Here is a 16,232-nt window from a genome sequence, read left to right as displayed (position 1 = left end):
TCTGCCTAACCTGCTGCTGGACATGTGGCAAGAAGATGCAAAACTAGCTGTAGAGGAAATATTTTTGTTTTTCTCTACCCTTTTTATTTCTCTCCCTGGAATGCCAAGGACAAATCTTTCTGGGTTTGGGGTCAGTGACAATACGCACAGCAAGGAGCTCAGCCTCTCACACCAAGATTCCTTTGACAAAAGCGATCTACTCTTATGAGTGTGAAATTGACACATTTATTTGACTAAATCAGTCACCCAGATACACTCAAAAAAAATTTTTTTTTCCAAAAAACCAATTCACTGCTTTCTGTATTAGGAATAATGAAAGCAAGAAATATTGTCAAATCGGGATGTTGAGAGGTAGGCTGGCCACTAAATCTGTAAAAATAATACAAATACAAACACCAGAGGTTATATTCAGGCAATTTATTGTAAACAGGATTACCCTAGCACTCCACCATACTGGCTGTGTCACATGCTCTCCCTTCCACATCAACTAGGCGAAAAGACTTTTTTAAAAAGTCGTTAAGTAGTAACTTAGTTTGTTTCCCACAAATCTCATTTACTAAGCACTGAGTACAGCAGTATTCGGGATAGTCTGTTATTGCTCATGGACTGCAGCTTGGACCCATTTCGATGAATCCATTAGTATGCCTGAGTGATCCAACAGCAGCTCGAGATCCAATGTGGCAACCGGACAATGCTGGAACACCTTGCACAACAATCCAGGTTCCTGGAAAACTACATGAGATTCCTTTCAGATTTCTTCATGTGACTTTCTCATAAAAATGACACTGTTAAATTTCACCCATTTTTTTTTAAAAAGCGCTAAAAATTACTCCATAGCACATAATTCTCCACAGAAAAGGTAGGTGGATTATTTACTCTTACAGTGGTAGATTTAAACACTCAGGGCTAATTTTAGATCCCTCTTGTATATATTTGCAGTTTGATGAAAAGCTGCATAGTCTACAAATGCATAAAACCAGAAGGAAGTGATGGCTCACGCACCTTCTGATGGACAAAGACAGGCTTCCCACAAGGAAACTCCTGCAGGTAGGGGTAAAAAGACAGGTACAGCACCACGTTTATCTGACAGTGGAAATGGAGCCCTGCTTTCGAAAGCAGCCTCCACAGGTATGATTCTATCATTCTTGCCCCAAATGTAGATTATCTGGGAAATGGCAAATGTGAAAACCTAAGGTGTGAAAAGACATGACTCTACAGAAAGAAGTCCTGGCCAATCACTCCCGTGGAGGTAAGATGTCATCGGAGAATGCCATCCTGTTCTTTGCCTGAGTTAGTGGATGATGGGGCCACGTACGGACTGTTACTAGTGCCTGGGTGTAGAAGGATATTCACAATTTCTCTTGAAGCAAGGTTGAACAACAGTAAATATTTCAAAACAGCTGTTAAATCTACAGTAACAATTCATCTAAAATAGTATCTCATGAAAAAAATAGTTTTTAAAAGTCCACTCCAGTCTTCATCTGTGTTTGTATGTTTATATTTATATATTCAAAAAATAACTTAACACTTAAGGCAATATTAGACTGGTAGCAAAAAGGGATTTTAGAGTCTTCTGGAGATCACACTATTTAAGAATCAAGGCTTTATTTTTTGTACCTTCAAAAAGGTGGCTTTGTACTTGTTGTCTTTTAAATTCATAATGGGGCAAATATTTCGGTTCATACACTGACTGCCGTATCATGGCAGTAAAAAGTTACAAGTGTTTATAATAGCTGATGTTGGAAAAGCATGTCACACACTCAGTGGGATCTGAAGTTGACCCTATTTGTACTCATTAAATAAATACAATAAATGTTATTGATGGGAAAAGGTAAAACTGATGGAACACTGCAAACCAATTATGAACAAGAATGTCAAAATAATTCAATCAGAAAGAAACAAATCACAGTAATCCTGAGAAATTCAGTTTGGGACAAAATTGATGCAAGGTAAGTCTGTATTTCTAACATTGTAAATAAGTAGGGTGTTCTAGGTTTTCCAGCATTTTACTAGTTTGAATAAAAAACATGTTCAAATTTTATAAAAAGATTAAAACCATGCCTTATGTAATCAGCAATTTCACCAATAAAAGAAAATTATTTTAGCTTTGTTCATTATCTGCCCAATGTTAATGTTCTCCATTGATTTACATGAAACCACCAAGTAGAAAGCAAATTTGAGGATCAGTTTTTAAAAAGGTATCACACCTTTCTAAAGGTTTTAAAGCCTTTTCTGTCAACTTAGGAGGCTTTTAGGGAAAAAAAAACAACTAACACATTGTCTCCTGACAAGTGACTATGTTACAGAATAGGGAAGGGAAGATTCTACAGGAATATCATTCATCATTTTAAGTACTGTTATAGAAGGGAAATTTCTCTTAGTAATGAAAAGAAAAAATTTTAAAATATTTAAGAGGCATGTATTTAAAAATATTCTACATCTATAAGATTTTGTAATTTAATTACTTTGGATTTTTAATATTTCTATATAATGACATTTGACAAACTCCTTTTTTTTTTCCTGTTTGTCTCTTGAATAGTGAACCAAAAACTATTAAAGTGGCCGAGGTTGTTTTCCTAGCCCCTGGAAGACTCAGGGATGCATCCTCCTGCACTTTCCCACCCTTGAGGAATCTTCAGAGTTTTGCAGCCATGAAGTTAATATGTGGTTTCACAAGGGGAAACAGTGGCAAACCACGCTTGAATTCAGTCATGTTCTGAATCACTTCAGGCTGCAAAGAAAAAAAGTTCTCTTAGTGTTTATAGTCTAAAAAAGCAGACTTACTAGGACATCTTTTTTTTTTTTTTTTTTTTTTTTATATACACACTAGTTTCTACCGCACCCACTATGATCTGATCTTCCTCGATCACTAGGGCTGGAGGGTCTATGCAAACCTACGGTGAGCGTCCCCAGTGGGACCCAGGGCCAGAAAGAAGACGCTTGGCTTCCCTCTGGGCACACAAGGCTCGGACACAAGAGCCGGCACGCAAGTCTCCAGCAGGACGCAGGGGCTGGCGTACCTACTCGGCAAGGGCCTGGTCACACTGCCAGTTTCCTCCTCCTACCAGTAAATGCCAACCTTTCCAGATGATTGAAATATGATGGCACCATGGAAGGGTCTAGGTACTGACATGGCTGGAGATAACTCTCTGGAGAGCAACATAACTGTTCAAACTAGAAGCAAAGGCAAACAAAGTCAGAGGCCCAGTCTGTCTGCAGATGACAAAGGAATGACCCCTGGAAGCTGTCAGAATGGCGACCCGGCCTTTAAGGGGAATGCAGAGGCTCAAACGCCTGGTGACCTGAAACCTCTAGTCTTAGGTGTCCTGATGAAAAAGCTCCTTCCAAGTAGGAAGTCCTCTAACCATGTAATCTAACATGACATTTGCCTTTCTTACTTGTGGCAAGGCTGGTGCTTGTGACAAATTTATATCATTTTGACATGGGAACTCTCCAACCACAGGACCTAGAAGAAAATGAAAGGTTTACTGCTTACTTAATAAATACTGGCATACAAGAGCAACTTGAAAAAAAAAATTTGAAACTGGACTTGGCTCATTAAGAAACTGTACCAGGCCCATGTCCTCTCAGGCTTCCTGCTCCCTAAGACCTTGACTGCTTGTCCTACTTACTATCCAGACTGTCCCCAGTGATGGTTCATGATGTTACTGTGGCTATAAAGCCTTGCCCACAGCAACTCTGGGGCCCATATCTGGCCTCACCGGACCCTGAGGCTCTGACCACCAGGAAGGATCCAGTAAAACAACTAAGAAGGCCAGGGTAGCTAATGGTTGTGGGGTAAACCTTGGCCACTCAGGAGACAGAAGATGGGAAGGACTGAGCAGATAAAATGCATGCAGTGGTCCCACACAGCTTCTTCAAAGATATCCTGTGTTTTCCTGAAAAGCTATGACCAGCTTGGCCACCTACTGCTGGCTCTCTCCTTCACTGCCTCATTTCCCTTTGCCCCTTATTTTTGCTTTGATAGTGCAGACCCTGCCTCCAGTTAGTCCCCTTCTCCACCTCTTTACTCTCTGATGCTCTATTAAGGGATGTGCCTATGGCAAAGGACAACCATCATGTGCCTAAAAATATACTTTAAAAAAAGTCAACATTCAATACTTACAAGAATCCATTTCTCTGGCAAGAACATGGACAGATACCTTATGTCTCCTTGGGGCATCTACTGCCAACATTTCCTAGGGAGAAAGTACAGCAGGTGACCCTTCTGCCCCACTAAAGAACTTAAAATGAAGTACTCTTACGAATATGAAGAATCAGCTCTCACATAGCCAGAAACAGAAAAGATGTTTCCCCCCACTTAAGAGTATTTTCTTTAGGGGCGCCTGGGTGGCTCAGTTGTTAAGCGTCTGCCTTTGGCTCAGGTCACAATCCCAGGGTCCTGGGATTGATGACTCCCTGTTAGGCAGGAAGCCTGCTTCTCCCTCTCCCACTCCCCCTGCTTGTGTTCCGGCTCTCGCTATCTCTCTCTGTCAAATAAGTAAAATCTTAAAAAAAAAAAGGAGTATTTCCTTTAAACTCTACAAAGATTAGGTACAGTAGGCAAGAATTATTATTAACCCCATTTTGCAAATGAGAAAATGGAGTCCACAGAGATTAAGTGATATACTCAAACTCCTGTAGTTAGTAAGTACCTGGGCTGGAAATGAAAACCTAGCCTAGTACTCATTGGGGTGTGATGCAGGGCTATATCTAGTGATCTTAATGACTCCAGAGGCAATGGCCTGAGCTTATTAGTCAAGGGACGAGCACAACCTGCTCCTCTAAGAACCATCTTAGATTCTGCACCAGGGCACTACCATGGTTCCTCATCTACCAAAAGAGAAAGGAAACTAACATTTCTCGAGTCTCACCTTGCATCAGGCCCTCTCCTGCATTAGCACACTTGATTCTCTGTAAGCTAAGTGTCACGATGGTCTGATTTTAGAAACACAGACTCTGAGACACAGGGCGGTATGATGACATGCTTCACATAGCTCACAGTGACGGTATGAGAGAAGCAAGCTGGTTCTCTCCACTCCACCAGGCTGCTTTGAAGGACTGCCCTAGGTCATACCATGAACACCAGGACTGGTGAGTTGGTAGATCCTGTGGGAAAGTGTCTCTTGACCTTTTCCTTAATGCTGGACCATTATCTATCTTTTCCAAAGGGAAAAGCAAGTTGTGATGAAGCTTTCCCTGATTACAGCCTCAGAGGGAGAGGTCATAGACAAAGCCACAGCAGCTCACTCACTGTTTACGGAACAGTTATGACAAGTCCTGTGCAGCTGCAGTGGAAACCCTGCTGCCGGTGCACAGCAAACACGGCCGTGGCTCCCTCCTGTGGCTCCCTCCCACTGGCAGGACGGCCCAGATTCGCCCACTGGAGTCCCAGGAGATACTTAAAGGTATTTGTGGCGAGGAGAAAAAAAAAAAGAAAAGAAAAAGGATGCATGATGAATCAATTTAGGAAGTTTAGAGTCAGGGGAGCCTGGGTGGCTCAGTCGGTGAAGAGTCCGACTCTTGGATTTCGGCTCAGGTCATGATCTCAGACTTGTGAGATCAAGCCCACATTGAGCCCTGTGCTCAGTTGCTTGGGATTTTTCTCTCTCTCCCTCTGCCCCTCCCCCGGCTCACACACACTCTCTCTCTCTCCAGTATATAAATAAATAAAATCTTTAAAAAAAAAAAAAGTTTTGTTAGTCAAAATTAAATGCTAGGCTAAAGAAATCTTTATTATGGGGTTTCTTAGAACTTTTAAAATGCTAACACACTCTGTGATTCTCCAAAAACAAGAATAAAGAGTGTAGTCTTTCCCAAACTTACATGGTCATGAAACCCTTTTTGTAGGGGCCCCTACTAATATCTTGCAGAACACTAGTGTACCATGGAACACAGCAAGGGAAACGATGTTCTAGACTTAGCTTAAGCTTGGTAATTAAACTCTCATTTTTTAAGACAAGAAAGACTCAGTCTTTTAACTGCTACTCTTACAAATTCAGTAATTAGGTACTACTTGTAATTTCAAATGAATAATAGAATTTGTGGAGGGAAAGAGAAAAATCTTCACTGCTTGTGGAAACGGTAGAGTAAGTTATATTAGGACATCACTCTTTTTAAACACCCCCAACTATTAATGCCTTAAATGAATGCCTTAGAAACCAAAGAGAGCTGAACATGATCACCCTTTCTTATAAGCCACTGGGAACAGAAACCTAACTTCACAAAGCAAACAGTCTGAAGCAATAAATAAACACAACCAAAACTTATTTTATAATATCAACGAGGAAAACATACTGATTTAAAGCATTCTGATTAAAACACTTAAAACACTCAAGCTGAGAATTACTACTGAAGAGCTAACAGCAACAGAGACCATTTATTTTGTATTTTTTTTTAAAGATTTTATTTATTTGACAGAGAGAGAGAGAGAGAGAGAGCAAGAGCAGGAACACAAGCAGGGGGAGTGGGAGAGGGAGAAGCAGGCTTCCTGCCGAGCAGGGAGCCCAATGTGGGACTCGATCCCAGGACCCTGGGATCATGACCTGAGCTGAAGGCAGACGCTTAACGACTGAGCCACCCAGGCGCCCAACAGAGACCATCTATTAAATGCTAAGCTCACCTCATTTCAATTAACACTATTAATCTCTATTTTGTAAATAAGGAAACTGAAGCTCAGAAGCTCTAGGCCCCGGGTCTTCATTCAGAAGCCACACATGCTCCTGCTGCTGCTTCACGGGTAAAAGAGCTTCAGAGAAGGTCAGCTGACCGAAGCTGCAGCTCTAAGCAGGGCAGTAGATTCAAAGCAGTAACATACAACATGGCACAAATAACAGTTGCTTATGAGTCAAAATCTAAACATGTAAGTTCAACTTACCTTGTAGAATTTGATGATATCTTCCTTGGTAAGTGTCTTTAAATATGCAACTTCTGTATTGTCTGAAAAAGCAATCAAACAATAATTTACTAATATTCCATCTTAAGTAGCCCAGAATACTACATTAAATGACAATATGCTTCACTCCAGTGCTCTTAGGTATCCGTATTTTTAAGCGATCACCTGCTTCTGCAAGTAGTAAGGGGATAAATAACAATGAAGAGTAAGAAGATATCCTGGCTCTCTACTTAGGAGCTACTGGATCTGTAGCCTGGTCACATCAACTTTTCTGAGCCTCAGTTTCCTCATCTGGAAATTGGGGATAATAACTACTTAAAGGGGCTGTCGTGAGAACAAAAGAAAATGATGAATGACGGTAACATGATGCTACCCCCATGGCAAAGGCTCAAGAAATGGGAGGTACCATTACCAATGGCTAAAACAATGACAGGTAAGGAAACGGAGACCCAAAAAAAGGTGTCTTGGCCAAGATCTTCAGCTTGCTGGTATCAGAATGAGAATACAACCCAACCCCCCTGACTTCCAGGGCAGCTTAGTGCCCCACACTGTTAATATCTGCTGTAGAAGAAGGAAGCCAATGAGTGGGAGACTTCAGGGAGCACGGCAGTCCCAAATGTAAAGACACTGACACACTTTTGGAGATCCCTGCAGGCAAATGTTTAAACCCCTGTGCCTCAGGGCAGCACTTATCTCAGAAGAGTTCAATCTGCATATTTTCCTTTTTCTTTTTTTAGTGTTATGGGAAATAGATAACTATGTATCTGTGCTCAGCACCTCAGGGGCACACTAATTGAACACAAAAAAGTGAAATTAGATTTATTATTACTGCATTATTATGAGATACAGGTAGATCCAGCTCTAGTTTTAGAGAAAAAAAGATAGTTTCTAATAAAAACTGTTACTATGTTAAAAAATGGTTCTTTAGAAGCGCTATGCTCCACACCCCCACCAAATTAGCACTGGAACATCACCTACAAGACGAGTACCATTTTGTAGAACAGCTTCCATGTCCTCAAACATTACACTTATATGCCATAAATGTCGGGGCCCTAATTTTGCCTTACCTCTGTCAAAATTGTATTGCTGAGAGATGATTTCCCCCCAATATTTAGCACACTCTGCGGATAGTTTCTTTGGTTTGTCTAGTCGACGAATTGCTAGTGCTTGAATGTGTTTCTGAAAAGCCTCTTCTGTCATGTCCTCTATGGACTTCTCCATGGTGATTAGGAAAGCTTCCACTCTGCTCTCTAGGTAGTGAGGTGGCTTTTCTGACTGGATGATGAATCGTAAGCCCTGAATGCCGTTGGCTCGACGAGGCCCACTGAAGACGATGTAGCCTGAAACACAAACACCAGCCAGTCAGGACCCTGGCATTTGAGCTTGGGTCACTTTTAATCCTTCAAAACTTCTATCAGAGCAGTAAAATCTTTCAGGTTTATTTTTTCCACCTCTGAAGAAATATAAACAACTAGGATATCCTAAGTTCCTAAGGATAGAGCAAAAGAGCTCTTTGAAGAACAGTTAGAAAGTTGGGAGAGAATTCATTCTTCCTAAAGAAAAAGAAAAAACCCTCTTCATTATTCAATCTCACATCCCATCCTCACTGTGTGCTAATCATCCTCAATCTATGTTAAAGTCATTCCCATCCTTAGGATAGACTGAACTCATTTTCCTCCTCTAACCATGATTCCACCTGTTTCCTTTCACATCCAAGTTCCTTATGTGAATCCATTCCTGGACCAACTCTATTCAGACTAAAAATTTCAAGAGACCAAGTAACAGAAGGTCCCACTTCCGTTGTCATCTTGTGAGTTCACGCACAACCACTCTTCCACGTCTTTCTCAAACTGGGCTTGTGGCTTGTGTAACTCGGCTGCTCTGCTCTGAACCACATCTCTGACAGCTGTGGTGTCTTTGGGTCCCACTTTTGAGGAAGTCACTATCTTCAGCATGACCTTCAGACTGAAGACTCTTAGCAACATTGACCACACTGCACAGTAACTCTTCCTTTATAGTTTGTTCATGGTCTGTCTCCCCTGCCATAATGTCAGCTCAGAGAGGGCACGGACTTCACTTCTGTTCACTGCTGATCAGACAGTGAGCTCCTTGAAGGGAAGGGCCATCCATAGCTTATCCATTTTCCTTGACCAGCATCTAGTGTGGTGGTTGTTTAAAAAATGAAAATACTTGGAAAGACTCACCCAAATCCTCTTTCATTGGTTCTTCCCAGTCATTACTGGGGCTTTGTTGTTTTCTCATTGATTAAACCTGCCAGGATCTCCAGGACTTTTAATAGTGCCTAAAACTCTGCCTGAAACATTTTCTCAACAAACACTTACTGAGTAGCTTCTATATGCCCCAGGCTTGGGATAAAAAGATGGATAAGAGATAATACCTGCCCTCAGAGAACCCAAAGTTTCATGAATCTAAGCTTCTCTACATGGCTTGCCTTCCATAATAAATAATCTGCTGTTAGCATCCTCTCTCCCTACCCAAAATGTCCTTTATTGATGTGTATATACTGTAAACGCAAGGTCTTCTCAAGAACTGCTTTAATGTCCATAAGATGTTAGTTGCATATTTTTTAGAAGCAAATTCCCCATAAACAAAGTTTTCACAAGCCTTTCTCAATAGAGCAAGGCTGCAGCACCATGCAAGGGCACTGTCCATGAGGAGCATATTTTCTGAGGACAATGGCTGCTCAAAGTCTACGGTATCCCACTAGTACCCGCCTCCCTCTCACCCAGCTGCTCCTTGGTGCGCAGGGTGTTGAAGCAAGGTTCAGAGATGATTTGACAGAAGAGCTCTAGAAACATATTCTCTGAGGTGCTCTGCATGTCTGTCTGGTAGTATATCTCGATGCCACAGTTATTGTGAACTTCATTCCTCTGCTGATACACAAACCATCCTCCTAGGAAGTTTCAAAAAGAGAACAGGTTCAAGAACTTACTTGGGGTTTAATAAAGCCAATGTTTTGTCTGGCTTTTTAAAGTTGTTCTATTTGGTTGGTGTTTTTCGGCAATTCCAAACTGCAATTAATTTATTAAGAATGTGAAACTCAACTAACTTACCTAAGGGAATCCTTAGGTAAATATAGCGATTTGAACTTGGCAGGCCCCTCAATAAACATTCATCAAATTTAAGGGACAAAGAACTTACAAAAGACCCACTTTATGGCTGAGTATTAATTATTAATTAAGATCCACAGTTAATACAATATACAAGTTAGTGTATGTACTACATTAGAAGTAGCTAATACAGATAAGAACCTCAACGGAAATACCACTTATATTTTAATAAACATGCAAAAACAATTCTTTCAAAATTACTAGTTGTGCCTTTATTATTTATTATTATTATCACTGCATTTCTATTTAGTATTTTATTCTCAGTATCAACACCCACACTAAAGATCATTTCACAAATTCACACAAATGTGTACAATGCTTGGAGATGACTTAGCCTGACAGCTCCCGATCGAGAGAGGAAACTAGGAGCCTGAGAAGCGGGGGACGCATCTACGGACCCCACACTGGAATGGTGGAAAACGGCGAAGACTAAAACTCAGACGTGTTGTCAAATACCTCCTCAGAGTTACGAAGAGATGATCATGCTTTAGGATTAAATAACTTTACTTCATGAGCCATCAGTGAGCATATATAGTGTTGAGTACTCAGTATAAGACTCCCAAAGAAAATTTCTCAGAGTAGTAATGATATGTTTGTTCACTTACAGATGGTGATTTAGACATCAACAGTGAAGGGAGGCACCAAGCTGGAGTCGTATTTCACCGATTTCATTTTTCTGACCAGATCCAAGTTTGACCAACAGTCACACTTTCTGATCGCATACTGGCAGCACAAAGTTTCCTCTCATCACAAGTCACTACTGTGACTTACCCCCTCCTAATTTCTAGCCTTTTCACATATATCCCAAACAGTCTCCTCCTTCACAATGCCTGAAAATTGTCTTTTTAAATTATAAATATTGTCTTCTGGAGAGTTAACTGAAGGACTGTGTAAGACAGTCCCTGGCTAAATTAGAATGATTTCCTAACACCTAGCATTTGGAGAATGGGATGTGAACTGAGCTATTTCCAAGCATGAAACAACTGGCGAGTGCACTTGGAAAACAAAAGAGATAAAGCCCTAGAAGAGGAGAGAGAAAGCAGGAGGTGTGATAAAAAGAGGTGTGAAAGACTGATTTCAATTTGAAAAGCGGTTTCTGGACTGGCCTCCCTTTGCCCAACGCCCAAGTGCTATGGTTTCTGAGTGGCAGATCCTGATTCTTCTTGTCTGCCCCGCGGCTGTGAGAGAGAACAGACCAGCATAGGTTTGACATGAACCGTTACCAGGTCTGTGATGATGCAGAGTAGAGCTGTGTTCAAGGTATCTCTGAGTGTTCAACAACAATATCCTGAGGTAACACCATGTTGGAGTAGCTTTAGCAGCTTCTCAAAGGAGCCAGACACAGCCCCCGACCTTAAGAATTGTATAGTCCAACAAAAGAGATGGAGAGGCACCTCAATCCCAATGCAAGAGAAATACTCAGTAGCTTCAACAAGGAAAACTTCAGAAAACCTGTGCTGGGAGGTCTGAAGAGGAGGACTACTTCCAGCTGGGAGTTTTGGGAAAAGTTTAGTGGAATGGGTGGCTTGTAAGATGGGGCCTGGAAGGAAGAATAGAGTATAGATGTCTATAAGGAAGAGAGAAGGAAAGGGAGCACAATTTCAGGCGGATGAAATAGTGTGAGTGAGTGTGTGTGTGTGTGTGTGTGTGTGTGTGTGTGTGTGCAGAGGGGGCTGGCTCAGAGCACAGATCACACATGCATGGGGAACAGCCAACAATCACATTTAGCTAAAAACAACAATAAAAAGAACACAAAAAAATCAATGCTTCTCATCCTTGGTCTAATTTACTACCTATTATATAATTTTGAACAATAACTGAAAATAATGCTTAATGAGTTTTTCTATGAAAAGAAACCATTGTTAATACAAAAGTAATCCAACACTGCAAACTCCAGTACATTAATTATTACCCATTCTTTCATGTTAATTCCTTATGAAATATGCATGTAACGAATACATGGTGTTGTCTGCACCTGTGAGTTTCCTAAAACTATTTCTGCCAAAGACTCCTATGGGCTTCCAATTCAGTATGATGATTCTAGTGTCCATTTTTCATAAATAGATTTTATTTCATGCTTCACAGTCAACATTTCTTTAGCTCTGTACCTTTTTTACTTCCTAACTCTTCTACATTCAACTACCAGTCAATCCCGATGTCATTCTCTTCAAAATAATTGCCTACCTCCAATTTCACCTCTTTGGCCTTCCTACAGAGAATTTTCTGGCAGAATTACTTCTCTTTAACCATACTTCTATAAATAGTAGAGGATCCCAGTAGATCTTTACCATAAAACTATACGTTATCATCCAAGCGACTTCAACCCACCTGTAATCACCCACAACATTATGTCAAAGTAGTCTGTTACCAAAGTTAAGACATTCCAACTTACTGTCAGGGAGCTGAACTTCTCTATACCGAACCAGCTGACTTGGAAGGAGAGGTTTTGTATGAGCATGTTCAATGAGGGTGTCTTCAACCATCTGCATAATTCCTAGTGCAGCCTGTGGGAAAAGGGCATAGCACACTTACAAAACTACAACTGTTATCTTGTCTGTGAAAATAAAAATAGTATACTGGCTGGTGGCCCATGCAATATGAAAACAACATGCTTGTGAAATACACTAGTTTATCATAAAAGTGGATTTTTAAGCCTTAAATATATTTGATCCTATTCAAATGGATAAAAATTGTATTTGTCAACTGGCAATACAGTCAATATGATAGAGGTGAAGAAAAACAGAGACCCAGACCAGCATCGACAATGATCTCAATGCTGCAGGAAAAGGTACTGCCAAAGCTGGAGACGTACTGGTGATGGAAAGTTGGTCCCAAGTGAATGACCCTGACAACAGACACTTGGGGTTATAGCAAAGCAAAGGAAGTGAGTGAGCATAGGCTTTTTAAAAAAATAAAACTGGGGTGCCTAGATGGCTCAGTCGGTTGAGCGTCCGACTCTTGGTTTCAGCTCAGGTCATGATCTCAGGGTTGTGAGATCAAGCCCCGCATTGGGCTCTGTGCTCAGCAGTGAGTCTGCTTGAGATTCTCTCTCTCTCCCTGTGCCCCCACCTCCACTTGTGTGCCCTATCTCTTAAATAAATAAATGAAATTTTTAATAAATAAATCTGACCTTAGTAAAAAAGTCCTGTCTCTGCCACTTATTAGCATCTGACCTTGGGCATACTGTTTTGGAGGCAGTATAGCAGAGTAGTAGGGAAAGTGTGGGGTCTTTTTTTTTTTTTAAGATTTTATTTATTTGTCAGAGAAAGAGAGAGAGAGAGAGAGCAAGCACAAGCAGGGGGGAGTGGTAGAGGGAGAAGCAGGCCTCCCGCTGAGCAGGAAGCCCGATGTGGGGCTCGATCCCAGGACCCTGGGATCATGACCTGAGCCGAAGGCAGACGCTTAACTGACTGAGCCACCCAGGCATCCCGAGAATGTGGGGGCTTGAGAGACGCTGCCAGAATTCCAGAATGGGAATTCTAGAAAGACTTCCATGTGCTAAACATTTGGCATGTACCATTTAATTTAATCTTTAAACTCTAATTTACAGATGAAAAAAACTGAGTACTGAGAGGTTAACACATTTCTCGCAAGAATAAGTCTCTAGTATGTGGCAGAGTCAGGATTTAAATGCAGGCTGATTCCACACCATGTGCCCTCATCCACTACACAGTCCTGCTGTCCTACACAGAGAAGGGATAATTATTTCCATTTCCTCCTGTGATTGCACAAGGCAGGCAAGAGCAGAGGAGGCAGCCATGAAAGTAGGTCCGCAGTTAGCCACCATCATTCTATTCCCTCATACGCTGTCCTATCTTCCTCCATAGAGCAGAGAAGTCAACACTAATGTGCTTATAATCACACTGTGGTGGTACACAGTCTTAGGTCAGGGTAAAGAAAATCTCTTTACACTGATCCATAAAAGTCTGCTAAAACCCCAACCACGCACCTGCTTTGTTATGTTTCCATGGAGAAGGGCTTCAATGTGCAGCCGTGACAGGAGCTGAGGTATGAAGGCCTTAAGGCGAGGAAGGGTGACATCTATAAAGGTGTAAAAAATAGTGAGCTCTCTCTACCTATGAGTTTTCAAAGGAAACCAACCTGAGCTAATTGAAGACTTACAGAAGAATTACAAAAACAGTACAGAGTTCCATATACCCTTTAACCAGTTTCCCCGAGGATTAGTATCTTTCCATAGCACAACGGTCAAAACTAAGAAATTAACACTGCTACAATACTAGTCACTATTTGATTTTAGTTTTTCCTAATATTCCTTTTCTGTTCTGCGATTTAACCCATGATTCCACCTTGCATTTAGTTATGTGTCCTTAGTGCTGTAGGTTTCCTCTAATCTATGACAGTTTCCATCTTTCCTTGTCTTTTATGACCCTAAAATTTTTGAAGAGTACTGTTCAGTTACTTTATGGAATGCCCTGTGAGTCTGTCCAGTGTTTTCCCATGACTAAACTGAGCTTAACTACTCAACTACTAGGAAGAATACCACAGAGGTAACGTGATCAATGCATCACATCAGGGGAACATGATGTTGATATACTGCTGTCCTGGTGATGTTAACACTGACCACTTGGTTATAGTGGTGTCTGCCAGATGTCTTTACTGTAAGTGCACTGTTTTTATCTTTCAGTTATAACAGAGTAACTCATTCTACAAGCAATTAGGTAAAGCCATCTGCCCATCAATACTGACTTTTCCTATTGTGATTAATAAATACTTATTTGGGAGAAAATATATTTTGAGACTATACAAATATCCTGTTTTCCCTTACTCATTAATTTTAGCATCCAATGGTGCACAATGCCTGTATCAATTAGTATTATGGCACCATAATAGTGATTTTTCTGTTCCCTTCTTTCCTTTTCCGTGAATTGATTTGATTTTTCTATAAGAAAGAGTTGTTCCTTCTCCATTAGGACATCATACTAGTAACTGCTGCCATGGATGCTAAAAACAGTAACAAAAATTCAAAGAGAGACAAGGGAAGGGAATTAACCTTACTTACTTACTCTGGGTCTGTCATTTTATATGTGTTATCTTATAAACCTCAAAGTATGCACTACTATCACAATTTTAAAGATGAGAGAACCAAAGTGAAGGAAATTTAAGTTTCTTTCCAAAGGCATCAAGCTAGTAAGTTGCAGAGCTGGCACTTGATCCCTGGTTTGACTAATCCTGAAGTGCATGCTTGCTCTCCAGACCCCATGAGCTCTCTGCAGATCTCTACCACACCTACTCTCTTCACCTGTACTGAAATGACCTGTTTACCTTCAGGTGTGGCCGCTAGACTGGAACTCCTTGATCCAAGAAACCCCATCTATAATTGATCACTGTTTATCTCAAGCAACTGAAGTCTAGGGCCTGGTGCACAGCAGGCGGTCAGTAAATGCTGTTGAACCAAACTGGACTCTGAGGTTCCTGCTACCCTGGTACCTGGACAGCCGACTGACTGGCAGCCACGAGGGAGCCAGCCTCTCACATTGAAGTGTTGCCACATTAAGCCACCTCGACATTACTGGATTATTCTATGTGTATATACATACACCACAGTAGAAGAATTATTTATTTGAGCAGAGAATGTAAACCAAAAAAGCGCTTTCTCTATAAAAAACACATTTTAGATTTCATATGCCTATGATATACTTTATAGAGCTATTTTGCTTAAAATTTATATACCAACTGACCCAGAATCTAACAAAGGGAAAAAAATGCAAAACTTTTGCTTTTTGATTATGCTGAGTACAGGTTCAAGTTTTAAAATAGTTTTTAAACCAATTATGTGATTAAAAAAAAAAAAGGTAAAATTCTCGCTGTTAACTACACGACTCAAACATTTTGCAAAGTCTATTAACTGTCTGGATTAAAAATGCATTAGTTCTGGGGCACCTGGGTGGCTCAGTTGTTAAGCGTCTGCCTTCGGTTCAGGTCATGATCCCAAGTCCTGGGATTGAGCCCCGCATCGGGCTCCCTGCTCTGCAGGAAGCCTGCCTCTCCCTCTCCCACTCCCCCTGCTAGTGTTCCCTCTCTCGCTGTGTCTCTCTGTCAAATAAATAAAATCTTTAAAAGAAAAACGTATTAGTTCTAGCTAATGAATTTTATAATCTATATGCCTACCCAATGTCTGAGGCAACCAAGAAAATGATTGTCAATACTCTGCTCGATTTGTCACTGAAGACATCAAAAGTATTATA

At 40.9% G+C, this 16,232-nt stretch overlaps 1 protein-coding gene across 4 annotated transcripts in view; it reads right to left on the bottom strand.

The window, feature by feature from the left end:
• Positions 1 to 402: 402 nt before the first annotated feature.
• IDE (insulin degrading enzyme) overlaps positions 403 to 16,232 on the bottom strand; it is a 105,632-nt gene continuing 89,802 nt past the window's right edge. For all 4 annotated transcript variants that reach the window (XM_025881142.2, XM_025881145.2, XM_073904437.1 and 1 more), the window contains exons 18-25: positions 13,976 to 14,067; positions 12,419 to 12,530; positions 9,642 to 9,809; positions 7,963 to 8,235; positions 6,878 to 6,939; positions 4,127 to 4,199; positions 3,399 to 3,466; positions 403 to 2,731 (exon numbers count right to left, since the gene is read on the bottom strand). In XM_025881142.2, coding sequence (XP_025736927.1) covers positions 2,636 to 2,731; positions 3,399 to 3,466; positions 4,127 to 4,199; positions 6,878 to 6,939; positions 7,963 to 8,235; positions 9,642 to 9,809; positions 12,419 to 12,530; positions 13,976 to 14,067 — 944 coding nt within the window. In that variant the 3' untranslated portion in view covers positions 403 to 2,635. The remainder of the gene's footprint in view (positions 2,732 to 3,398; positions 3,467 to 4,126; positions 4,200 to 6,877; positions 6,940 to 7,962; positions 8,236 to 9,641; positions 9,810 to 12,418; positions 12,531 to 13,975; positions 14,068 to 16,232) is intronic.

Source organism: Callorhinus ursinus, unplaced genomic scaffold, assembly GCF_003265705.2.
Source record: "Callorhinus ursinus isolate GAN/ISIS: 27379988/994484 unplaced genomic scaffold, GSC_fseal_2.0 scaffold20, whole genome shotgun sequence".
Classification (NCBI taxonomy): domain Eukaryota; kingdom Metazoa; phylum Chordata; class Mammalia; order Carnivora; family Otariidae; genus Callorhinus; species Callorhinus ursinus.
The sequence above is the reverse complement of the archived record's forward strand: the minus strand, read 5'-3'. Positions and strand labels throughout refer to the sequence as shown.